The sequence below is a fragment of the Sorex araneus genome, chromosome 4 (genome assembly GCF_027595985.1).
Source record: "Sorex araneus isolate mSorAra2 chromosome 4, mSorAra2.pri, whole genome shotgun sequence".
Classification (NCBI taxonomy): Eukaryota; Metazoa; Chordata; class Mammalia; order Eulipotyphla; family Soricidae; genus Sorex; species Sorex araneus.
In genome coordinates, this window is record NC_073305.1 from 81,328,222 (window position 1) to 81,354,969 (window position 26,748).

Consider the following 26,748-nt stretch of genomic DNA (forward strand, 5'->3'; position numbering starts at 1 on the left):
GCACCGCCAGGAGTGATTCCTCAGTGCTGAGCCAGGAGTCAGCCCTGAGCATTGCCGGGTGTGACCCAAAAAGCCAAAAAAAAAAAAACCCAAAAAACCAAATACGTTATGAATGAAATAAACCTGAACTAGATCTGTTAGAAAGCTTAGATGTTGTGATGGGGTACTGAGTTCTTGGGGGTGGGCAAAACTCTCAAGTGTGGGGCTGGAGCGATAGCACAGCGGGTAGGGCATTTGTCTTGCATGCAGCTGACCCGGGTTCAATTCCCAGCATCCCATATAGTCCGCCGAGCACCACCAGGAGTAATTCCTGAGTGCAGAGCCAAGAGTGACCCCTGTGCATCACTGGGTGGGACCCCCAAATCAATAAACAAAACAAAACTCTCAAGTGCACTTTTCCTGGTCTCTAAAATAGGCATTTATTTAACTCTGTCCTTTTGGACTGGCTAACCACAAGTCTAACTATACCTTTACACTTTTGCTTTTGTGAGGCTATGCTGCATTAATTTTCCTCCTCCCTCCTTGGTAGTACTTCTTAATCTCCTTTAATAACTTTCCTTTGCTACCAGACATTAGAATCATATGGAAGGTCTTGGCCTTGAAGATTCTTGATGTGCTTGCCATTCGTAGCTTATTTTATATAATCTTACAACTTTAAATGACATCTATAGTATGACAATTTCTAAAATATGTCTTTAGTCCAATAGTCTCCTGTTTGTTTTTTGCTTTTTGGGTCACACCTGGAAATGCACATGGGTTACTCCTGGCTCTACACTCAGGTGGTGCTCAGGGGACCATGTTGGATGCTGGGAATCAAACCCAGGTCAGCCACATACAAGGCAAACGCTCTACCCACTGTGCTATTGCTCCAGCCCCATAGTATCCTATTTGTATTTGGATGGTTTACAGCTATATCAAAACTAAACACACTCAGGAGAATACATTGAGTTAATCTACACTTCTGTTACCCAAGCCTGATCCTTACTTACTCATCACCATACCAAATGTCACCACCTTCCACCAAGTCAGTTTAACCAGAAACCCAAGTACCATCCTTGATTACTCCATTTATCTTATTACTCATTTCTAATATGTTGACAAGTCCTTGTGATATTCCTTCCTAAGTGATTTTTGATTTAACGCGTTCCTCTTCAAGAAACTCCAAGACACTTTCCTTTATTATCCTTTATTATCTGGTTTTTAACAACATACTCTTAAATGGCTTATAGATAGCTTTCAATTTTGTCTCCCTTCAATCAGTTTTCCAAGTAAAAACTAAAGTTATCGGGGTGGGATGTATACTGTTTTTTCTTTTGTTTGTTTGTTTGTCTGTTTTGTTTTTGCTTTTGTTTTTGTTTTTATTGGTGGTGGAAAAATATGGGCACTGGTTAAGGGATGGGTGTTTGAGCATTGTGTAACTGAGATAAAAGCCTGAGAACTTTGTAACTTTCCACTTGGTGATTCAATAAAATAAATTAAAATATATATATATAAAAAAACTAAAGTTATCTATCTATCTATCTATCTATCTATCTATCCACCCTCTATCTACACATACTACTTGTCATATTGTCTTTGTTAAAAACTTTATATGAATTTGGTCTTTGAATAAAATCTGAAATCTTTGTTATGTTCTACAAGATTCTAATTTTTTAAATGATCTATGCCTTGTATGTATTAAACTCATCTCCCACATTGACGGGCTGAATCCTCTCCTTCCTTCCTTCCTTCCTTCCTTCCTTCCTTCCTTCCTTCCTTCCTTCCTTCCTTCCTTCCTTCCTTCCTTCCTTCCTTCCTTCCTTCCTTCCTTCCTTCCTTCCTTCCTTCCTTCCTTTTTTAACCACACCTGATGTTTTTCATGGCTTGCTCCTATGGCTCTGCACCCAGGGATCACTCCCGAATAGGCTGGGGCTAGGGCATATGAGGTGCTGGGGATCAAACCCAAGACTGCTTACAAGGCAAGCACCCTACCTGCTGTCTTATCTCCAGTCCCTCTCTTTCTTTCTTATAGTTACCTGTGCCAGGTGCTTTATAATTCATTTGAACTGATCATTTTTCATAGCTGTCTGAGAAAGAGATTAAAGAGACTCACATTTTATTGGTGAAAAAAAAATAAGCTTATCAAAATTAAGAACATTTCCCAGTGGGTTCCACATTTTGTCCTTATTACTCCACAGAGGTTACATCCTTCAGAGTGGGTTACAGACTGGCAATTACTTTTTCAGTTTTCACGTTTTCTAATGCAACTTTATTTTGAAGAGAACCTGCTAACAATCACACCTGAACTGAACAACCTCACTGGAGTTGCAGAACAGCTTCACGTGAGGCAGAAAAATGGAGAACTCCCCTTCCGTCACAAGTCACCACCTAGTGAAACTAAGTGGGACTGGCCAACTTAATTAGGAAGGAGGGGACAGTTTCCATGGTGTAAAGTTACAACAAGACTCTGGCTGCTGAGACTTCCAGCATATATCCAACCCCTCAGATTTCAAACAAGACAGTAAGTATTGTTGTTTTAGTTCACTCATATTTGTTCGGACATATATTGCTGGTTATTCTTTTACAGGGAGACAGCTACAAGAAAGATAAAAAGCCAAGTGGACTTACTATGATTTATGAAGGTGTGTGAAGGAAATTTGGTAATCTTTTTCCAGTGATGGGCTGGTGAACTGTATGTATTTTCTACAAATAATTTTCATTTTTTATTTTGGGCCACAACATGTGGTACGCAGGGTTTACTCCTGTCTTTGTGTTCAGGGCTCATTCCCAGAGGGGTTCTGGGGATTATATAGGGCTCTGAGTAGTGAACCTGGGTTGGCTGTGTGCAAGGCAAATGCTCTACCGCTGTACTATTGCTCTGGCTCTCTATAAATAATGTTTAAGAAAGTCTTTAATAGTTTCATTTACTTTTAAAACATATTTGTGGAGACATAATTGGTATGCCAAAAACAGTAACAATAAGTCTCACAATGAGAGATGTTACTGGTGCCCGCTCAAGCAAATCGACAAACAATGGGACGACAGTGACAGTGATAATTGGTATGCCATAAAATTCATTCATGAAATATCAACTAAAGTATGTGATCCAGAGCTTTTTAAAACTTTGTTTAAACACTGTATTCATCATTATACATTTTTTTAGGTATTTAATGTTCTAACAGAAATTCCACCACCCCTGTGACCTTTCCTCCACCATTGTCCCTAGTTTTCCACCCATCCCCCAAGCCTGCTCCCTTGTCAGGCACAAAATAATTTCTTTTGTATTGCTTGTTACAACGAAATGGCAAGTGAAGTTATCAAAAAATAGTGCCGTGAAGGAAACTATGTGAAAATTGTTATATCTCACAATGGTATTATTAAAGTCAGTGCCTGAGGATTTACTAAGCTGTTTGTTGTTAGTTGAGCCTTCTGTGTTATTGTTTTTGCTTACTAGCTTAGTGTGCCTCTATTCTGTCCTTCCTTCTAAATTTCTGTTCTTCTACTAGGCTGTCAGTATGATGGCATTTGGAGGTGTCATACAATTATGTATGCAGCCACATGCTCTGGGCTCCGGGATTGGTATAACTGCAACTATTCTTGGCTCTTCCTGTCCCAAGGAAGCCCCAGAGTCTTCAGCCTGAAGTCCAGTATACTTGTGAGTTTCATTGACTTGCCTTGGCATTTTTTCTGAGATTCTGACTCAAAGGTTTGTAATATAGCGAGAGTTGTATAGCTATTAACCTCCACAATCTAACTTTAGAATATCTCATCTCATAGTACATACCTATTCCTCACCTTATCAGAATCCTAGTCAGTAATCTTAACTACTGTAGCACTGTAGCACCGTTTTCCCATTGTTCATCGATTTGCTCAAGCAGACACCAGTAACATCTCCACTGTGAGATGTTGTTACTATTTTTGGCATATCAAATACGCCACCGGTAGCTTGCTAGTCTCTGCTGTGCAGGCGGGATGCTTTTGGTAGCTAGCCAGGCTCTCCGAGAGGGATGGAGGAATCAAACCCGTGTTGGCCGCGTGCAAGGCAAACACCCTTTCCACTGTGCTATTGCTCCAGCCCAATCCTGACTACTTATTGCACTATTCTGAGTATTTCACATAAATGAGATAATATTGCATGCATTTTTTCCTTGCTGTTTATTTATACTTGGGGTGGTCATGCCTGACCATGCTTATAGGTAATTCCAGGCTCTGTTCTCAGTTCTGACAGTGCTCCAGGTACCGTATGTGGTGCTAAGGATTTAACCTATAAGATCCACATGCAAGGCAAACACCTTACTTTCCATACTATCTTCCTGACCCCAATATGTTTTGGGGTTTTTTGTTATTGTTTGCTTGTATTTTTGTGACTGTCTTCTGTCACTTAGCTCATTTGTAAGATTCACCCTTGATGTATCATGTGTTGCTTTTTTGTTTTATTGCTTTTTCACTAAGCATGTCCCATGTGTGAATATTTTTCCTTTTAATTAGATATCATTCATAATGAACCAAACTATTTTTCTAAAGTGGCTGTACCATTTTATTTTCCTGGCAGTTTATGAAGGCTTCCATTTCTCCCTATCTTCAGCAGTATTTGTTACCATTTGCTTGTTTGACTTGTTATCCTGATGTGAAGTAATGTATGATTGTGGTTTTGATTTGCATTTCCCTAATGACTAATGATGATTATTGTCTGTGCTTATTAGTCACATGCATAGATTTCTTTTAGAGAAACTTATGTTTATACTATTTCACCTTTAGGTTTGAGTTCTTTTTTAATGAATTGTAAGAGTTTTTTTAGATAATATATTCTGAGTCTATCCTTTATTAGATAAAGACTTCACAAATATTGTTTTCCTATTCTGAGATGTCTTTTTCACTTTTGTTGTGGTATTGTTTCACAACCCATCTTTTATTTTATTTTAATTTTACTATTTTTTCTTTTGTTGCTGTGCATTTGCTATCATATCTGTGAAAATATTGTTTAACCCGAACTGTTGACAATTTAGCCTCATGTTTTCTTCTGAGAGTTTTAGTTTTTGGTTTTATTCTTAGGTATATGTGATCCATTTAAAGTTAAGTCTTTGGAGGAGACATTTTAGAGGGGAGGGTATTGGGATCCTTTTGAGAGAGGTGGGTAAACTAGTGATGGGAGGCATGTTGGAATTATGTGCATGGTAAGCCTCTATTAATAGTATTGTAAACCACAAATTTCAATCAATAAAAATATTTTAAATAAAAAATAAAGATGCCTTATGTACATCATGAAGTAGAGAACCAACTTAATTCTATTTGCTAATTGTGTCAGTACCCTTTGAAAAGACTATTTATTCTCTATTGAACTTTCCTGACACCTTTGTTGAAAATCAATTAATCTTAACATGTTGAAGCTAGTAGGTACCATTTGTATTCAGGCTCATGCTTGAATGTGACTTAACACAAAGTGCAGCAACAATGTCAATGTGTTTAAAACATAAGCATTTATTTCAGAACTTTTAATTCTGTCTATTGTTCAATATGTCTGTCTTTTCTGTCACAGGGTATACTTTTTTTTTGCAGCATAAATCAGTTAAGAAAGAAAGGGGCAGAGAGTATGGGGAATATTGTCTGCCATGGGAGGGTGGGAAAGGTGGGAGGAAACCAGGGACATTGGTGGTGGGGAATGTGCACTGGTGGAGGGATGGGTGTTTGATCACTGTGTGATTGTAACTCAGACATGAAAGTTTGTAACTATATCTCATGGTGAATCTCTCTGGATCTACTACGGCTGCTCTCTCTCTCTCTCTCTCTCTCTCTCTCTCTCTCTCTCTCTCTCTCTCTCTCTCTCCTTTTGGGCATTATGGTTTGCAATATTGATACTGAAAGGTTGTCAAGAACACCCCTTACCTACTTTTAACCCTCAGATCTTGTCCAGTGTGATCATTTACAGCTATTATTATCATAGTAGTCTCTTCCCTGTCTTACCTACCCTCAGCCCCACACACACCTGTAGTTAGTTCCAACCATTTGCCAGTTACAGAGGAGCACCAATGAGGTAGTTAGTATTCTTAAAGGAGTAAAAGACAGCATTTCATCTTTTTTAAAGACAGAATCGAACCCATTGAGTAAATATATCACAGCTTTTTAGGTTTTGGATGGCTCAAAAAAGAGGTTTAGAAGACTTACTGATATTACAGCAGGTAGGGAGCTTGATTTGTATAAGGCTGACCTGAGTGTGATACCTGCCACCCCATATGGTCCCCCAAGTTCTGCCAGCAGTGAGCCCTGAGCACTGCTGGTATGGTCACCTCCTCTCCCCCAAACGCAAGCAAACAAAAGCTTTACTAGTAACCACTTAGCTGCTTGGAAGATGGTGGATTCATGTACTCAAAGCAAGTCATCTTGTCTGTATTTCACAAGGAGGGGATTTTATAAGGAACAACAGGGAAGAAAGGATAGGAAGCAGACCACTAGGTGCCAGAATGAACAACAAAATTCCCTTATTAGCTGGGTCCTTGAGGCACTCTCTATCTTATCTATAAACTTAACCTCAGTAAGAGCTTGGTTATGGGTGGGGGGGCAGGATAAACTGAAAATAATTTTAGTCATATAGTTTTCCAACACTCATCCCTCCACCAGTGTATGTTTCCTAGCACCAGTAGTCCTTGTGTAGTCCTTATCTGTAGTCCTTGAGGCAAGAACCATTGTCTTTGTCTAACACTACCTGACCTTTGACCTGTTAGAAACATTCTTTAAACTCATTTGCATTATAATCCTTTGGCCTCTCTTGAATGAATCTCTCTATGCATGACTTTATAACATCATATACTTGTATAGAAAATAAAATGTTGTATAGAGACATTGTTCAATTATTGGCATATTTTATTATATGATACTTCAGTCTTACTCTAGCTGTCATGTAATCCAGAATAAAAATTAATAGAACATAGAACATAATTTTACTGCTGTAGAAGATATTGGGGCAAGAACCATTGTGTTTGTCTAACACTACCTGACCTTTGACCTGTTAGAAACATTTTTAAAACTCATTTGCATTATAATCCTTTGGCCTCTCTTGAATGAATCTCTCTATGCATGACTTTATAACATCATATATTTGTATAGAAAATAAAATGTTGTACAGAGACATTTTTTCAAGTATCAGCATATTTTATTATATGATACTTCAGTCTTACTCTAGCTGTCATGTAATCCAGAATAAAAATTAATAGAACATAGAACATAATTTTACTGCTGTAGAAGATAGTTCTGATGAACTACCATTTTACCTTACACTATGAGTATATAGGTGCACTTAGTACTATGACTCCAAGTCAAGTTGGCCTCACTGGCCACTGCCTTACTTCATACTTCATAGCACAGGTTCATTTTTGGAAGATGGGAAGGGGGCACACCCAGAGATGCTCAGGATTTACTGCTGGCACTATTCTGGCAGTGCTTGGGGGACCACATGGGGTGCCCTACATGGAACCAGGGTTGGCTGTGTACAAGACAAGTACCTTGTCTGTTGTCCTATCCCTCCTGCTCCAATATATCAATGGTTCTTTATACTCTTGTTTCTGAACTATCAGAACAACGAACAAGATCAGCATTAGCAGCACAATGAACATTTCAATGACATTTTAATATTACAATAAAAATTGATATTCTCCTTTGAAGGTAGGATCTCAAGCAGTATAGGGAGCCCAGGGCGGCTCCTGGAGATGCTTGACTTGTTGGTGTGGTGCTGAAGACCACCAGGACTACATGTGGCAGTGCTTGGAGGACCATGTGATGTCAGAGACCAAACTCGGGTTTAGCACAAACAAACCAAGCACTCCAGCAGATGTAGCAGGTAGATTAGGGAAGCACCCCCACCCCCACCACACACACCACACCCCCCCCACACACACACACCATCACCCCCCCCCCACACACACACACACACACATCCCAAGGCAATGAAATTTCTGAGAATAAAACCACCAGTCCTAAATCGGACCCACCTTGTGGATACAGAAAGCAAAACCTGCTAAAAGCCTTCTCCAGCAGCAGGCCCTGAGGAGACCGAACCCCTTCCTACAGAACAGAAAGAGCCTGAGGGAAATTACTGAGAACCCTCAATTCCTTGCTTTAATTTGATTAACCCTCAGTTAGCACTGAGGGAGAAGACTGGACACACCCTCTGAGAGAAAATCTAGCAGGAAAAAAAGGTCAAGAAAAGGAGATTCAGGGGCCAGAGCGATAGCACAGCCGGTAGGGCGTTTGCCTTGCATGCGGCCGACCCGGGTTTGATCCCCGGCATCCCATATGGTCCCCCAAGCACCGCCAGGAGTAATTCTTGAGTGCAAAGCCAGGAGTAACCCCTGAGCATCGCTGGGTGTGACCCAAAAAAAAAAAGAAAAAAAAAAAAAAAGAAAAGGAGATTCAAAGAAGACCACTCCCAACTCTACCCACTTAGCAACAATGCTAGCTACAGACTCTTATCTACCTAGAAAGCCCCACTTGGGGGCAGCTTAAAAAAAACCTATAAAAGCCACTTTGATCACATGCATCTCCCACATCTCCCCTCTTGAGATGTGTAGTCACCTATGTAATGTTGATGTGTGTGTAGGGGCTTCTCCACCTTTGGGGAAGCCCATACTCTCTCTTGAATGCGTCCCTTATTATACTCTCTCCAACTTTCTCTCCAGATAAAACCTCCAGATAAAACCTGTTTTACTTCATTGCTTGTCTACTCCTGAAATTCTTTTCTGCAAGGCAAGACAAGAACCCAGTTAACCTTGGGTCCCGGGATGGCAGAGGTGCATTGGGAGAAAGTGACCATCTTTCTCCTCCCTGCCTCACATAAGCCATTCATGGGGCCCACCAACATCACAGCAACTTTGAGCTAGCTGTCCCACCCCAGGATAAATACTTTTATATTTAGGAATAAGTGTTAGGAATTCTTAGGTACATATTATATTTTGAAAACTCTTAATTTATATACTAATGTTGTTAACATTTTTTAGTCATTTCATTTGTATTTTGCATCTTGTCCATCTCCCTTTTGGTATAAAACTAATTTCATCATATCTAACCTGCTTCTAGTAAACATTTTTTCACATAGAAATAGAGCCTTTTGTTTTAGACTCACAAAAAAATCATATAATGGTCAGATAATTATCATTCTACAAAAAAGAAAGATATGGTACAGAAATGTATATTTAACTCAGGGTTCCATGACTAACACCTGAGTAGGAGTAAGAGAAAATACTGGAAGGTGGTTGAAGGTCACAGAAAAGTTCTAGCCCATTAAGCAAACAACCCACAGAAGGGAGTCACTGGTAGGTTTTGGATGTTGTGCTGAGCTGCATACTAAGTTTAAGGAAACCTTGATTTTTTTCTCTTAAGCTGTCTGTGACATACAACTCTGATAACGTATACATTTGTAACTGAAACATTTATTTTTTCTCCCTACCTGATTCATCCTAGGACTGGAGCGATAGCACAGCAGGTAAGGTATTTGCCTTGCACGTGGCCGACCTGGATTTGACTCCTCCATTCCTCTCCGAGAGCCCGGTAAGCTACCAAGAGTATTCGTCTCACATGGCAGAGCCTGGCAAGCTACCCGTGGCATATTCATTCGATACGCCAAAAACAGTAACAAGTTTCACGATGGAGACATTATGGTGCCTGCTCGAGCAAATCGATAAACACTGGGAGGACAGTGCTACACACAGTGCTACTGACATGCACTAACTATAGTAGTATTGCAGGAGCAGTTATGGTCAGTCTCTATGTTGGTCAATGGTTGTCAGGTTCAAATATTGAGTAATAAAGATGCTCAGATTCAAAGTTGAAAATAGAAAGGTTTATTAGAAAATTGAAGGGAAAGGAAAGAAAATCCTCAGGCAGGTAGGAGCTTAGTATAAGACTAAGTGAACTATGGCTACTCTTTTGGTTTTTGTTTGTTTTTGATGGGACTTTATTAAAAAAAAAAAAACAACTGGGTCTTTATGTTACTTGTGTGACAAGAATGTTACAAAGAATTCAGGGAAATTAAGGGTAAGGTTTCTTTGAATGAATCCTGGGTTCTTTGCATGCTTTGATTGACAAGAATGTTACAGAGAATGCGAAGATTGTACAGAGTAGTGTGGCCATTTGCCTTAGGTATTTCCCATGATCTTAGTTTTCCCTGAGCCAATGCTGTGGGGCAGAATTTTGTGGTCTTGAGGAATTATAGGAATGCTTAAAAATGTAAGACAGGACCTTAGGGATGAGGAGAGTATTAGGTCTATAGGGACAAATGGCTAGAGGAAACTGAGGGTCCCTCTTTTAGTGATCATGATGTAACTGCACAGTCATAAAACAACCCTGGCAAAAATTTCATGAAGCTGGAATTTCATGTAATCACGTAGTGAGTGAGGCAGGGAAAAAGGATAATACAGAATTTCCCAGATGCCATATTTTCCACATAGTTGTGTTATTTCATGGAGCTTACCAAACTGTCAGATATGACAAAGCTCCACCAAGCTGTGGCTGCAGGAGACAGCAATTCAGTGAAGAAGATTTTGAAGAAAGGTCTCTGTGACCCAAACTACAAGGATGTAGACTGGAATGACCGGACTCCACTTCACTGGGCTGCAATCAAAGGTGAATAGGCAATGCCCAAGTAGAATTCGTCTCTTTCAGTTCACTATTCAATAAATAGTCAAGGTTGGGAATGACTAGCAGGTATATGGGTTTATGGAAGAATTAACTAAAAAGAACTACATGTGTAAAAAGCATTTGTTAAGAAAATCATATGTTGGGGCTAGAGCAATAGTACAGTGAGGAGGGCGTTTGTTTTGCATACAGCCAACCTGGGTTCAATATCTGGTATTCCATATGGTCCCCCACGCCTGCCAGCAGTGATTACTGAGTACAGAGCCTGGAGTAACTCCTGAGCACCACCGGGTGTGGACCAACCCCCCACACACCACCACCACTCCCACCAGACATAACAATTAGATGCTTATAAAGAAGGAACAAACTGACCTTTACTCTTGAGCAGAAAACCAAGTTAAAAGACTGTACCTTGCATTTGATCTAAATTTATATTCCTTTTTAATTTTTTTACTTCTGGGAGTCAGGCCTCATGTCAGAGTATGACAGACAGGCATTATTAGAACTATTATGGAAGTGCATTTCCCTTTTTGCCCTCAGCATATATCCTATAATTTTTGGCTGACTGGTTTTATTCCATTGTCAAAATTGCAAGTTGGTGACAGTAGAGCATCCTCTGCATCCCACGAGAACAGGAAGAGTCTTTTGCTATCTCCATTGCTCTTGTTTAGGTGATTGTGTTCAATCAAAGAATTGGCTGCATCTTGCTTCCAGAGCTTGTATCTGTCAACATGAGAACCATGGCTGTTTTCCTATATCCTGTTTTTGTAACTTTTTAGAATGTGTTACACAGTGCCCTTTTATGACTGTATTAATCCCTTTTAACTTAATTCCCATTTGCCTCAAAATGGAAGTATTATTTGCTCAATAGGCTAGTCTTCAAAAATTTGCCATTTCTCAATAGCAAAGATATTTTTGTCTTAATCTCTTCCAATTTCTTTTTCATCCTTCAAAGGGCATTTAGAGGTGTTGCAACTGCTGATTGAATATGGAGCCAGGCCCTGCCTCGTAACTGATGTGGGCTGGACCGCAGCTCATTTTGCAGCAGAGTCAGGTCATCTGAACGTGCTCAAAATCCTCCATGCGTTGCATGCTGCCATCGATGCCCCTGACTTCTTTGGAGACACCCCAAAGAGGATCGCACAGATCTATGGACAGAAAGACTGCGTGGCCTTCTTGGAGAAGTAAGTTATCTTTTAAGTCAGATATCTAAAGAGCATAGGGACAGAATCCTGTGATCAAGATATTTGCTACTTACATGATCTCAGGCAGAGTCTCTTGTCCCCACTCCTGGCTGTCTTCACCAGGGCCCCTCGGAGGGGGTGGATTGTTTCCTTCCCCACCCTGAGCAAAGCCCTGGCAGCTGAAGACCTCCGGAACCCAGCCACAGCTATGCTCAAGGCCCCTCTCCACACTTTCGAACGAGCCTCATGCATGAAGGAATCAGCAGAGGAACCCGGGTGTGTGGGACCTGGGGCTGAGATCTCCAAGCCTGTTCAAATGGAGACTGGGCCTCTTTGGCCCAGATCCCCCACTTTCCAGTAGCTAGGCAGTGACACCCAGGGACATCCTCTGGTGCCGTGTAATCCCACCAAAATCCAGAGACTATAAAACCAAGCTCCCAAAAGCGGAAGCAACATCTTATAGTCTAGTTCTCCCTCTTGGAGAACCTGGGAAGCTACTGAGAGTTTCCTGCCCACATGGGGGAGCCTGGCAAGCTCCCCGTGGTGTATTCATATGCCAAAACCAGTAACAATGATGGGTCTCATTCCCCTGACCCTGAAAGAGCCTCCAATGTGTCACTGTTGGGAAGGATGAGTAAAGAGAGGCTTCTAAAATCTCAGGGCTCGGACGAATGGAGATGTTACTGAGACTGCTTGAGAAAATTGACAATCAACGGGATGATGATGATGATGATGATGATGATGATATGATCTTAGATGGATAAAATAAAATATGGAAATGCAACCAACTGATATTGAGGTTGTACTTGAAATTTTACTAAAATGATCAGTTTGATGAAGAAACTATCTTGTTTGAGAGGGCATAAAATATATTCTTAGATTTCACAAACATCATAGCCATTGTAATAATGTGTAATCATAATTTAAAATATATGATCATAAATATTATTTTATTTGGGGAGAATAGCTTCCAAGGGATTCCTAGGGGGCCCAGGATCTCCTGATAGTGATTCTAAGCCAACCAGTCCAGTAGTTCAATTGAAGAGCCTTAGAATTAAGTTCTGCTTGGGTCTTACAATACTGGGATTGATGTGCCACACCCTGTGATGCTCAGGGAGCCATAGGTACAGAGGATTAAACTGAGGTAGGGTCTATATTAGGTATATAATTTGACCTCTGTACTGTCTCTCAAACCCTACACCTATTGACTTATATTGTCTATAATTTATCTCAGATAAGAGAGATGAAATGCCAAATTTTATAGTGATTCATAGTGATAAATAGCTACATACAAATTCCCTTCTCATATCTAAAAGGCACCCAACTTAGTTTGGTGGTCTTTGCTTGTTAAGCTTCTTATTGACTCTAAGTATTCTCAGGTTTAAAGTAAGGTATGTAAATTGCAATATTATCCATAGGACCTTTTTAATCTTCTAAATCTATGAATCTTCCTCCCACATATACATGCCAAAGATAAAAACTTCTAACGTTTGTTATTTTTTTTCCCTCTCAGCCAAGCTGAGATTCAGATATAATTAAATATCAAGTAAGTACAAGACATTATAGTTCTGAGAGAGATGGGAAAAAAATTAGGAATTTATAATCTTGCTGAGCTAAATGATTAATTTGTACAACATAAATAATTTTTACAAGAGATAGCAAAATAAGAAAGTAAGAGTCACTTTGCTTAGGAACCAAACTGAGATTAATAGCAACTCTGATGGTGGGGAGGAAGAATAGGGGTAAAATGCCTTCTTTTTAAACAAAGTTATCATCAGAAAATTAAACTAGTAGATGTCAGAGCCATAATATAGTAGGTAGGGCACTGCCATGCACATAGCTGACCTGGGTTTGATGCCTGACACCTCATATGTTTCCCTGGGGCTGTCAGAAGTTATCTCTGAGTGTAGAGGTAGGTGTGGCCCCCAAACAGAAAGAATAAAGAAAGAAAAGAACAAGAGCAAGGAAGGAGGGAGGGAGGGAAGGAAGTAAAGAAGGACAGAAGGAAGAAAGGATGGAAGGAAGGAAGGAAAGAAGGAAGGAAGGAAGGAAGGAAGGAAGGAAGGAAGGAAGGAAGGAAGGAAGGAAGGAAGGAAGGAAGGAAGGAAGAAGGAAGGAAGGAGAAAAATTAACTAGCAATTTTTTTTTTTTGCCTATTCCAAGATTAGTTATCTGTAGAATTAATCCAGGAGGAATTTTCTTAAAACTGATATCCTGGGGGCCAGAGCGATAGTACAGCAGGGAGGGCATTTGCCTTGCATGCAGTCAACTCAGGTTCTACTCCTGGCATCCTATGTGGTTCCCCAAGCACCACCAGGATTAATTTCTGAGTGCAGAGCCAAGAAAAATCCCTGAGTATCGCTGGGAGTCACCCCAAAAAAGCAACAACAAACAAACAAAACCCAAAACCAATAGCCTACATGGAAAAGTATTCAGAATAGGATGTAAATAACTTAAAGAGACAGACTTGAATTCTGACTAAAATAATCCTTTCTTCTCAATCCTGCCATTATTCCCTACATCCAATGATTTCCACCCACTATAGAGCTGAGTATCAGTAGTGTCTCTCATTTAAAAGTGTCTTATGTACCTCCAAGAGACCATATTCCTTTCTTCACTTTTCCCTATGGCCAAGCAGGGCTGAGTGTCCTTGTCTCGTCTTATCTTGCTTCCTCCTGATACATCACATACTTGAACATGTTGCTGTTTTTTCTCTGCCCAACACAGGGACGCCCACATACCTGCTTTTTCCATTTCTGTCTATTATTCTTGACTTTGCAACACTGTCATCTGTTGCTTATAACCCAGGATCAACTTATACAAATCTTTGTCTTCACTGTTCTTATACTGTATTTGTTATAAATATGTAGATGATAACACCAGATTTTGTTTTTAGCCTTTGACTCCAGAAGTTTTAGGATTTCTCTCTTCAGCTTTCCTCAGAACAGCCTAGCTATCTCTTCCTTTACTACCATTTCATGACAATTTCGCATCTCCACAGGACTACAGCCTGGCCCGCAGACTGCAGGCTTTTTGCTTCATGGAAGATAACGAAGATATAAAGTATATAATGGGATATACTTTTTTTGGTTTGTTCTTGGATTGTGCAGTGCTTAGGAACTACTCTCAATTTGAAGTTCAGGGGTTGCTCTAGTGGTACTCAAGAGAAGTATGTGGTGCCAGAATCTTTCACAAATCCTATGATCTAACCCTTTGAATGAATTCCTAGGTTCACATTTGAAGACCTCCTTTTACCTACTATATATAATGCAACTTCTTGCCTTCCAAGTCTATCCTGTGGAAATATTATCCTCCCATATCAAAACATACTTCTATACTTTTTTTCTCTTATAAGACTGTCATTCTCATACTTTGTCAATCTTTTACTCTCTCCTAGATCTTTATTTTATCTATTCCTTCCATTCACTTCTCTTAGATCTACATGTTCAAATAAATCACATGAAAGAAAAAACACCTGTGGTGTATGCTTTCTTCCACACATTTCTAAACTACCTGAAAGTTCATCTGTGCAACTGTCTTTACTTCTTGCTTGCTCCTCAGACACCTTTCTTACACCAGTATACTAAATCAGTTCCCATCCAGGTCAATAGGAATATACTGTCACTGTCACTGTCACTGTCATCCCGCTGCTTTGCTTGAGTGGGCACCAGTAGCGTCTCCATCATGAGACTTGTTGTTACTGTTTTTGGTATATTGAATATGCCATGGGTAGCTTGCCAGGCTCTGCTGTGCAGGTGAGATACTCTTGGTAGCTTGCCGGGCTCTCCGAGAGGGGCGGAGCAATCAAACCCGGGTCACCTGTGTGCAAGGCAAATGCCCTACCCGCTGCGCTATCACTCCAGCCCAATAAGAACATATGTTTTGTTAAATCAATGACTTCTATTTATATCTTACATCCAATTAATTTGGCTATTTCTATAACAACTTCCTTTTTCCTCTATCAGATATTACTTTCTTCTAGTTCTCCTTTTACTCATCTGACATTTTTTCTCATGATTTTATCTTGTTTTTGCATGCTCTTTGGGTGTTGAAATCATCAGTGTCCTATCTTTGGATTTTCCATACTTCTGAGTAATCTCATTGCCTCTCTGGTGACAAGTGGGTGGATGAGCACAATATATTAACACATCATAAGTCAAGTGGAGGAGGGCTGGGTGGCCATGCTGAGCAGACAAAATCTGCTAAGGTCAACCACAGAATGTACAAATATTTTCTACTTATCATCATCTCCTATGAGAAGCTTCCCTTCTGACAGTCACAGGGTTTAGAGGGAAGGAATCTTTGGTAAGGGGAAATTTATCTAGATCTTGAAAGATAGTTAATAACTGGCCCAGAGGGCTGAACATTTTATTTCTAAGTAAGACACCAGTTGGAAACATGCAAAGATTGTATGTGTGTATGAGGAAGAAAGATGACAGTAGAAGATAAGTAGCATGGGTAAGGAGAACATTCACCCAAGAGAGAAGTTGACAATTAAATTGTGTGGATTGTAGGATATGGAAGGTGAGGTGGGTTATGATGACCAGAGTAGCTAGGCAAGCAGATGAGTAAAATGATCAGAGATCAGCACCATGAGGTCAGTGCTCTTGTGATGTTCCTAATGTAATTGAAAGAGGTGATCACGGGGCTGTACAGGGAGGAATAGAGACGCTTGGAACAGAAACAAGGAATTCACATAAGAAGCAACTGAACTGCAGGGCATGGTGAGAGACAAAAGATATACGAGATTTTGAAGAATGCACAGACAATACTTAATCATCTTCCAAACATCTTAAGGATTCACTGGTACATTTAAATGTTTTATTCAGCCTCTCTAAATAGGGAATAATTCCTTCATTCAATAAATATTTTTAAGCCCTACCTGTGTGTGATATTGAATTAGGTACTAAAAGGAATTAAAATATATATCAAATACAATGCAATACAGTAATGAGCTGAAGAAATTTCATTTGGGAAAGGAGATAACTTGGTTACATAAACAACCTAAAATTAATACAAGACCTCAAAAGAGTAGGCCAGAGAAGGGACGCAAAACATGGTCTAGATGCTGAAAGGTCACTTAAAATCCTTTGGGACCCTGGGACACAAAGGGACAGCAAGTTTTCTTTATGCTCAATTATTATTATTATTATTATTATTTTGGTACTGGACTTAAGCCCAGGGCCTCATGTGTACAAAGGACAGGTTGAAATACACTTCCACCCAGAACTCTGTTTTAAATTTTTTTTTAATTTTATTTTTAATGTTGCTTCATGCTTAAGACACTGTTTGCCTTTCCTGTGCCATTTAACTTCCATTTGTCTCATATTGGCTTACATTTTTGGGCCTGAGAAATAGCTTAAATAGCCTGGAGGGACTCAACACTGTACAGGGAATAGCCTTGAGCACTGCATGTGAGAGCATGTGCTCCCCCACCCCAATTTATCCCTGAGTAACTTTCACTGATGTCTTCAAGCAGATTTTGCAAGTACATTTTGACCTTAGGTAGCGATTTGTACATATGTATGCTTCTCAATGTCCATATGTATATAACAATTGATTTATTCATTCTCCCATATATCAGCTATAATTATTCTTTATATAAATATGTACCTGTGTTATGCATATAATTATAGACAATTTTAATTTTGTTCCACATATACTTCTGGATTTTTGAATTTTATATACAGAACAGATATGACAATTATAATTAGGAAAAATTACAATGAACTGTAAATGAAAGAAAACAGCTTCTCCATAACACATGGTTAAGAGAGAATTTGAGAATTTGGAAGAGGGGTGTTAGAGGGTGGGGAGGCAGAAGCGACAGATTAGAGGTAACAAAACAGTGTGTGTGGGGGGGTGTTTTACACACATGGATGGTCCTGGAGGTGCAGGAACTTTGTACAACAAAACCATAAAGATTAACACAATAGTAACCATGTTGCATTGTTGTATATTGTAGTAGCACTGTCGTCCCGTTGTTCATTGATTTGCTCGAGCGGGCACCAGTAAGGTCTCCATTGTGAGACTTGTTGTTACTGTTTTTGGCATATCGAATACGCCACGGGAAGCTTGCCAGGCTCTGCCATGTGGACGGGATATTCTTGGTAACATGCTGGGCTCTCCGAGAGGGACAGATGTTACCTTAATTTTTTTTTTAAAAAAGTGGTAAATATAAAATAATTAGCAGACCTTCTTCAAGTAAAGAGCCTGCCTTTAATTCTGTTATTGCGCACCTAAGGCACACCACTTTCCTCCAGTGCAGAGTAATTTCTGTCAAGTTTGGGACCCTCTAGGCTAACACTGAGAAATGCCCGACCCCACTTACATCTCCTCTGGATCACCAAAGCAGCTGTGCTGGGTGCAGGGGCTTAACCAAAGAGAGGCTAATTCTGAAGTCAGGGCTGCTACCCAGTCTGGATGTTGAGAGCTCCTCTGTGTCCCTTCTTCCCTCTGTGCCCCGCCACTCCTCTCCCAGGGCAGAGCAGGAGTGCCTGGTCTACCGCCTCACCGCCAGCCAGAAGGGGCTGCTGCTTGATCAGCAGGACGAAGACTGGGACGCCAAGAAAAGAGAGCTGGAGCTGTCGCTTCCTTCCTCAAGTGAAAACAAGAAGAAAAAGAGTAAGAAAAGTCGATGTCCCCTCAGGGTCAACAAAACCAAGGAGAAAAAAGCATGAGAAGAAACCTAACTTCCGGGAACCTGGTTCCTAGAAGGTCACGTGCCCTGGCACTAACTAGAGGGCTTCAGGATGCGTCATCTGGGTAAGATTTCACTCATATAGCTTCAAACCAGCTGGCTCCCACCTAGGGCCTCTAGCCAGGCATTTACTCTGGCACTCAGCAGGCTGCTGTTGCTTCTTTGCTAATACCTTACTCTCCACAAATAGACCAGCAGATGACTGATGTCAACTGCCAGCATTTTGTCATCATGATGCACCAATCAGCTTCTACCTAACTCACCACCTGCCCTCCCCATGCAATTAGAAACCAGGCAAAAAATTTGTAAACAAAGCTACTCCCAGTTTCCCAGTGGAGTAGAGACCCCAATTTCTGAAGGAACAATCTGACAATAGTCGTGAGAAATAATTAGAAACTTTGACATCAACTACTTTGATCCCTCATAACTCTGTGAGAAATTATACAAAATAATGCAACTTGTACTTTTTTACTCAATATATTATCTGTGTCAAGAGTTCTAAATTCAAATCAGGTATTTCCAGTGAAACTAGTCTTTCTAAACTGAGATGTGCTATAAATGTACTGAAATCAAATTTTGGAGACTAGGTATTAAAAATGTGACTAAACTATCAATGATATTTAATATTGATTACATGTTGGGATGATGGTGTTTTGAATATTGAATCATATAAAATATAATATTAAAACATGCATTTTGTCTCTTTCCTTTCACACTTTAAAAATCCAGAGAAGAAGTCATATAATGACAATGGTTTAACAATTTGGGCACTTTGTTAGGGGTGGAAATATAACTTTATACATCAAAAGTATTAATATTAGCATTATTATACCTTGCTAGCTTAATAAAAAGTGAAACTAAATTTGAAGTTACCCATGTGCCTTGATTTTTTTCCCCCTATCAGAAAGCACTGCAATAGAAACCAGAAAATATTTAGGGCCTCCAGCAGGAAGATCTGGATGGCCACTCAGAAGGCCAATTAACTGAGAGAGAAGGTGACAAGCAGAGAAAGAGCTTTATTCAGCAACAAGCCAGCAGGTCAGAAGATGATGGACTCAAGTCCTGGACAACCTTATCTACATGGTTCTAAAATGCACTTTTTATGAACAAATAAATAACCTATTCTGTCAATAAGGAAGATTTTGCAGGTTGGTGACTACTGAGGTGGTCAGTAACTTTTCTTGCAGGCAAAGTTCTATTGAGGTCAATCTACTGTATCTTCAAATTTAACCAATAGTTTCTGGCTAAGGATTTAGTTGTTAGCCTAGGCTTTGGGGGTAAAGAAGATAAAAGAACCATTTTCTGCATTCCTGCCCATGAAAGTTTGTTGGGATTTTTTTCATTTCCTTTTTTAAATATATAGTCAGAATACTTTATACTCTTATTTTTGTTCATTTTGTTTTGTTTTGGGGCCAAACTCAGAGGTGCTCAGAGCTTACTCCTGGTTCTGCACTCAGAGATCACTCCTAGTAGAACACAGAGACAACAGGGCTTCCGGGGATTGAACCTGGGTTGGTCATGTTCAAGGCAGGCATCTTACCAACTTTACTATCTCTCCAGTCTCATATTTTTACTTTTCCTATGTTCATTTTATATACTTTTATTTACAATAGTGTTAATTATTGGGTTTCAGGTATACAACACTTCAACCCCATGCCCTCTACCAGAGAGTCTGCTTTTTTCCACTATATCTTGCTTCAAATTTTGAACTCAGCTTTTAATTTCTTTTGGCCCATTTACACCCCACTGTCATCCCGTTTTTTTATCGATTTTCTGGAGCGGGCACCAGTAATGTCTCCACTGTGAGACCTATATTACTGTTTTTGGCATATTGAATACGCCACGGGTAGCTTGCCAGGCTCAGTTACACCCCAGTGCAATTTATTTGATTTTTCCACTTTATAGGTTTACTAATATCTCTTTCTAGGACTGGAGTGATAGCACAGTGGGTAGGGTGTCTGCCTTGCACATGGCCAACCCGGGTTCAATTTCTCCGTCCCTCTCAGAGAGCCCGGCAAGCTACCGAGAGTATCCTGCCCGCATGGCAGAGCCTGGCAAGCTACCCGTGGCATATTCGATATGCCCAAAACAGTAAAAACAAATCTCACAATGACAGGACAGAGAAGAAAAATCCCTCCCTGGGCGGCATGAGGTTGTAGCTCAGTTCACAGTCAAGATGCATAGCTGCAAGAAGCCGCTCTGGGTACCAAAATGGGTTAGAAGACCTCTCGATCAAAGTCTTTAGGAGCAGAGGGTCCCAGGTTTGAAGTTTTTGACATAAATTCTTCAATACCTTATCAGAAATAGTATAGCTCTCAAAGATATGGTTTGTATTGTTTCTCTATCCCAGACATCAATTAATTTTCTCTAGATTCTACAATTTATATAGCTGGTTCCTTCTTGCCTTGTATGAACTGGTCTTCAAACAGTATGAACACTGCATGATGCCTTGGCCAGTATAATTTTTCTTCTTCCATGAATTTGAAAAGATCTTCATAAGAGGATATAGCAGAGGATATATTACCTTGGAAGTACAGAGTTACAGGCTCTACAATAAGGCTAAGGAAATGTGCACAGGTTTAAAGGAGAGAGGCAAAATGTAGGGGAGAGGGGTAGAGAAAGAAACACAGATAGAGATAGAGTGAGACATTTCTGTTTTCCAGTTCCACTTCCTTATTCAACAATGTGAAAGACTGCTTGCATAATAATATTTCCTCTTTTGTTTACAAAATATTGAATTGGCTTTTTTCTATGCAACTGGTATTATTTTTTGATAAGTACAGCATTTTATAATCATGAGTTTGTGAGTCAAGCAGATGTAAGTTCCTACTGTCTACTTTGAAATAGACCAAAATCATCTTACTTACAAGGGTTGCTTTGAGGACAAGATAAGGCAGTATATGTAAAGAGCTGGCACCTATCCTCCTTAACAGATCCTTAGAATACTATTGTGTTACTAGAGAAATTAGCTCTGATTTTCCCTGAAAATTCGAAAGTCTGTCTAGCAATAATGCCCTTTTATGAGTCTACATGGGCGTGCAAGTGGGGAGGTTCCTCAGTAGACAAATTCTCTCCATCTAACTTCACTTGTCTCTCAGTAGCCAGAGATATTGGAACCAAAGTTTTGCAAGTGGGGTGTTCTTAGTTTCCATTACCTGAGGGTCCCCAAGTTTCTTCATTAAACTCCTCTTCTCCTGCATTCTCATTGAAACACTAGAAGAAATGTGCTTCTTCCACCACCAGTTTTTGTACAGTAAATACAACAGAAAAGATTTCTTATTGTGGGAAGAACATATTATCATATGTTTCTTCTGCATGACACACCAAAAGGCAGTCATCATTACGCCAACAGAAGTTCTGAGAAGTTGAGTCACTTTTCCTCAGCCACCTCATAGATGTCTTCAGAGCCTTGAAAGTATGCCTGGGGTAGATGGGCACTAGACCTTTAGGTGTGTGGACAAGTAGCTTAACTTCTCTAGTCTCCCCATCTGTAAGTTGGAGGAGAATACCAGTATCTCTGCCGTAAGTTTGTGGTGAGAACTAATGAGATCTTGTATCTCAGACACTTAGAACACCGTGCTCTACATGATAAAAGCCCTCAATTGTCAGGTATTGATTTAATGGCTAAAATTACAGTTATATTATTTTCATAAGCTTCAGGCTTCAGTGAGAGTTCCAAATTGATAACAGAGAAGGAGGTCTTGCTAATAAGCCAAGGCCAGCTACAGTGGGTTTTTGAGACTGCATTTTCTCTGAAGTCCATCAGACTTTAGCGAAGGTACCCATCTATTTTCCTGCTCTTCCACAACTAGTCTAATGGCTCAGATGACTACACAGAGACTGCAGGCTCATTCATTCCATGTGCCAAGGGCCTGGGTGGGGTGGTAATAGGGGATTTAGCATCTGATATCTTCATGTATTATATCCACTTCAGTGAAGTCTTTGTGAGGATTCAAGGCAGCTTAAGAATCTGGCATTTGAAGTATTTGAGCATCTCCCCCACCCTTACAAGTAGGAAGAAATTAGGTGTTTCTATTACTGTGTAGGAAGCAGGTTAGCACCACATCATGGAAAGAACAGAGTGGAAAGGAAAGGCCATTTTAGATTTGACTTATCAGACAACTAAGTATGGATAGTGATTACTGGGACACAAGCCTTGATTTGTAAAATTAGAGCTAGAACTCATTCTTCAAAGGCACATAAATTGTGTTATTCCATAAGAATGTAAGACCTTTAGACTTAGACTATCTGAGAAACATTAGTAAGATTTTTTTAAAAGGTATTATTCCAAAGAGATAGTACAGTGGGTAGGAGGTAAATTGGCCTTGCACACAGCTGACCAGGCTTTATCTCCAGTCCTCCAAATGGTCCCCTGAGCTGGTCAAGAGTGATCCCTGAGTGTAAAGGCAGGAGTAAGTCCTAAGCACTACTGGTGTGGCCCCAAACAAATGAGCAAACAAACAAAAACACCAAATAAATGAACAAACAAACAAAAAAAATCCACCAAAATAAAATGAGTATTATCCCTGGTGGAGTCACATTAGTATATAAAATAGGTATTAAGGTTTATACATTTGTGGTTGTTGACCATACATTTTGGACATACAAAAAGCTTTGAAAAAACTAAGGAAATAATAAAGAAAGGCCATTTTATTTTGGACACTAAATTTTATGGTGTTTTTTGTTGTTGTTGTTCATTTATTCGGCGTTTTTTCATTTGTTTGTTTGTTTGTTCATTTGTTTGGGGCATCATCAGTGGTATTTAGGATTTACTCCTGCCTTTACACTCAGGGATCACTCTAAGGGCTAGAGTGATAGCACAGCAGGTAGGGCATTTGCCTTGCATGCAGCCAACCTGGGTTCGATTCTTCCACCCCTCTAGGAGAGCCCAGCAAGCTACCGAGACTATCTCGCCCCCACAGCAGAGCCTGGCAAGCTACCCGTGGCGTATCTGATATGCCAAAAACAGTAACAACAAGTCTCACATGGAGACGTTATTGGTGCCTGCTCAAGCAAATCAATGAGCAAGGGATGGCAGTGATACAGTGATAAGAAAATCTAAAGCAAGTTGAATCATCTCTTCTTCCTTCATCTCCTTTTTCCCTTATGATATTTTGTGCCTACCACTGTGCTTGGTTCTAAAATATCAAAAGAGGAATAAGGTCTGTGTAGGTTTTATGTTTCTAAGATACTTTATCTGACTTTGTATACCTGTTTCCCAAAAGCATACTTCTAAACATTTTCTGGAAAATTTTGAAGTTAATCACAATTTTAAAAAGCAGTTGTCTTGCTTTTTCCATGCTGACGTGAAAACTGCTATTGGTTGAATTGTGCTCCTTCAAAATGCATACGTTGAAAGAACTAATCCCTGAATCCTCACTGAATGCGATCTTTGTGGAAGTAGAGTTATTGCAGATAAAATTGATTTACATGAGGTCATACTGGAGATACAGGGAGAAGACTATCGTTTCTAAGGTGAGGAGAGAGATCTGGAACATAGATCTCTTTTCCTCATGTCCTCAGAAGGCATTAAATCTGATGGTTCCTTGACTTCAGATTTCTATCTTTCCGAACTGTGAAATAACACATTATTGTGATTTAAGCCATTTGGTTTCAGATATTTTGTTATGATGACCTCGGCAAATGAAAAGGAAGTTGTAGAATAGCCCTTGTGAGATTTAATTTTGTGTGTCAGTTTGACGTGTCAGAAGATGCCCAGATAGCTGTTTACTTATTGTTTCTGGATATATTTTAAAGATGTCTCTAAATGAGATCAACATATGAATCAGTGAGCTTGGTAAGCTGGAGTGATTTCTCCACTGTGGATTGGAAGTGAAAGAAACAGAACCACTGGGAGTTCATTTTGAAAAGCCAGACTCCATCTTGTGCCTCAGCACCATGAGTTTACAAGGTAGTAAGAAAAACAGAGCCCAAGGGCATGGACTGAACCAGACATCTGACCACAGATAACAAGGAGGATTCAGGCAAAAGTAACGAGATGTGTTAACTGCTCTCTTGCTTTTGAACTTCCCTTTGTTTGCTCAAGGTCTTGAAACTGCACCTGACAGGGGCCCCCAGACACGCAGGCATCACCCAGGCAGGTAGGCAGGAGGGCGAACTGCTTAAAAACCTCTCCCTGAGGATGACGGGGGTCCCAAGCCCATGAAGCAGTCCCAGCTTGCGAACTTTCAGTGCTGTGATCCTTGCACCCTCAGCACTGGGAACCTTGTATGAGTGTTTTGGTGTATGACTAAAACCTTGAATTATCTGTCCTGACTCTGTTTGTCTAGGTGGTGACTGAGCTCGGGCTCAAGGCCACTTAATAGGCAGCATCTGATCCACTGAGAGCCTGTCTAGCGCAAATGGTGAAGGAAGGAGTTTTCCACTTTTTACTTGCTTGCCTAATTGAACTGGGACAATGGCTTTCTCTTACCTTTGAACTGAGACTTATTTATAACACTCACTCATGGTGCTCAGGCTTCCCTGATTCTCAGGTTCTCTGTCTGGTACAGGAATCACCAGTTTGCTGGGTCAGCTTAGAGACAATGGTTGCATCCTTTATAATTGCCTGGCTAATTCCTCAGTAAATTTTATAAATTCTCTCAATCTCTTCTGATATATATTCTACTACATAGCACTGTGGCACTGCACTGTCGTCCCATTGTTCATAGATTTGCTTGAACGGGCACCAGTAATGTCTCCATTATGAGACTTGTTACTGTTTTTGGCATATCAAATATGCCACAGGTAGCTTGCCAGGCTCTGCCGTGCAGGCAGGATACTCTCGGTAGCTTGCCAGACTCTCCAAGAAGGATGGAATAATTGAACCTGGGTAGGCCGTGTGCAAGGAAATGCCCTACCTGCTATGCTATCACTTCAGTCCATTCTACTACATAAATATATTTATATAAATACATAAAAAATTATATAATATATATTTATATATTGCATTGTAGCACTGAGATTTAATCAGCGTCTCCTTGTTTATACATCATAACGCTGCTGTATTGGGGGCTCTTCCAAAGTCAGGGGAATGAGTCCATTCTTGTTATTGTTTTTGGCATATTGAATACGCCACAGGTAGCTTGCCAGGCTCTGCCATGCGGGTGGGATACTCTTAGTAGCTTGCCAGACTCTCTGAGAGGGATGGAGGAATCAAACCCGGGTCAGCTATGTGCAAGGCAAACACCTTACCCACTGTGCTATCGTTCCAATTCTATTTATATACTATTTAGATATATGCTTACATACTATTTTTTCTGTTTCCTGATAAAATTCTAGTGTCACAGAGTCAAGAAATTCTCTAGTTAGTCATTGTCACATCTCTGAACATAGTTACAACCAACATATCAGAAAGGTTTAACAAATGCTTTTGGAACGCCAATTTTGAATCCCGTGAATCTGAAAAGGCAGAAACCATACTTAACTCAAAATTTTTGATGCTTTTAACATATCAAGAGTGTAAAGAACTATATGTTTTCAGTGCATCTTCAGCATAAGTATTTTTTTTTTTTGCCAATGACTGTATAAATGGTATGTAAATTGTCTCTTAGCTGTGGAAAGTTTTTATATCTTTATTGCTAAAAATAGCTCCATCCCTCTCGGAGAGCCCAGCAAGCTACCGAGAGTATCCCACCTGCATGGCAGAGCCTTGAAAGCTACCCATGGCATATTTGATATGCCAAAAACAGTAACAACAATGGGCCTCATTCCCATGACCCTGGAAGAGCCCCCAATACGGCAGCATTAAGAAGGACAAACAAGGGGGCTGGAGCGATAGCACAGTGGGTAGGGCTATTGCGTTTGCTTTGCATGCGACTGACCCAGGTTCAATTCCCAGCATCCCATATGGTCCCCCGAACACTGCCAGGAGTAATTCCTGAGTACATGAGCCAGGAGAAACCCCTGTGCATCGCCAGGTGTGACCCAAAAAGAAAAAAAAAAAAGAAGAAGGACAAACAAGGAAAGGTTGATTAAATCTCAGGGCCTAATTAGGCTGTAAAAACAAAGAAGGCCTAAAATGACTGTTTGCACTTTTAGCACATGTATGCTGGCTTTGAAAGCATCCATTGAGGACCTGATGGTGCAAGAGCGGAAGATCAAGTACGATGTCATTGGATTGATTGAGACAAGAGGCATCTAATACATCACACCATTTTTGACACTGGAGAAGAACTGTTCCTCAGAACATGCGACAGTAGAGGCGTCGGTGGTGTTGGTGTCCTTGTCAACATGAACTTGGCCGTGAACATGATTCGTTCT

General features: G+C 40.2%; 1 protein-coding gene across 1 annotated transcript; it reads left to right on the forward strand.

The window, feature by feature from the left end:
* The first annotated feature begins 2,450 nt into the window (after window positions 1-2,450).
* ANKRD66 (ankyrin repeat domain 66) lies at window positions 2,451-18,926 on the forward strand. The gene is made up of 5 exons (XM_055137132.1): window positions 2,451-2,500; window positions 9,430-9,516; window positions 10,416-10,590; window positions 11,558-11,786; window positions 18,268-18,926. The coding sequence occupies exons 3-5, from the start codon at window positions 10,428-10,430 to the stop codon at window positions 18,464-18,466; spliced, it is 591 nt and encodes a 196-aa protein (XP_054993107.1). The 5' UTR covers window positions 2,451-2,500; window positions 9,430-9,516; window positions 10,416-10,427; the 3' UTR covers window positions 18,467-18,926.
* Window positions 18,927-26,748: the final 7,822 nt, after the last annotated feature.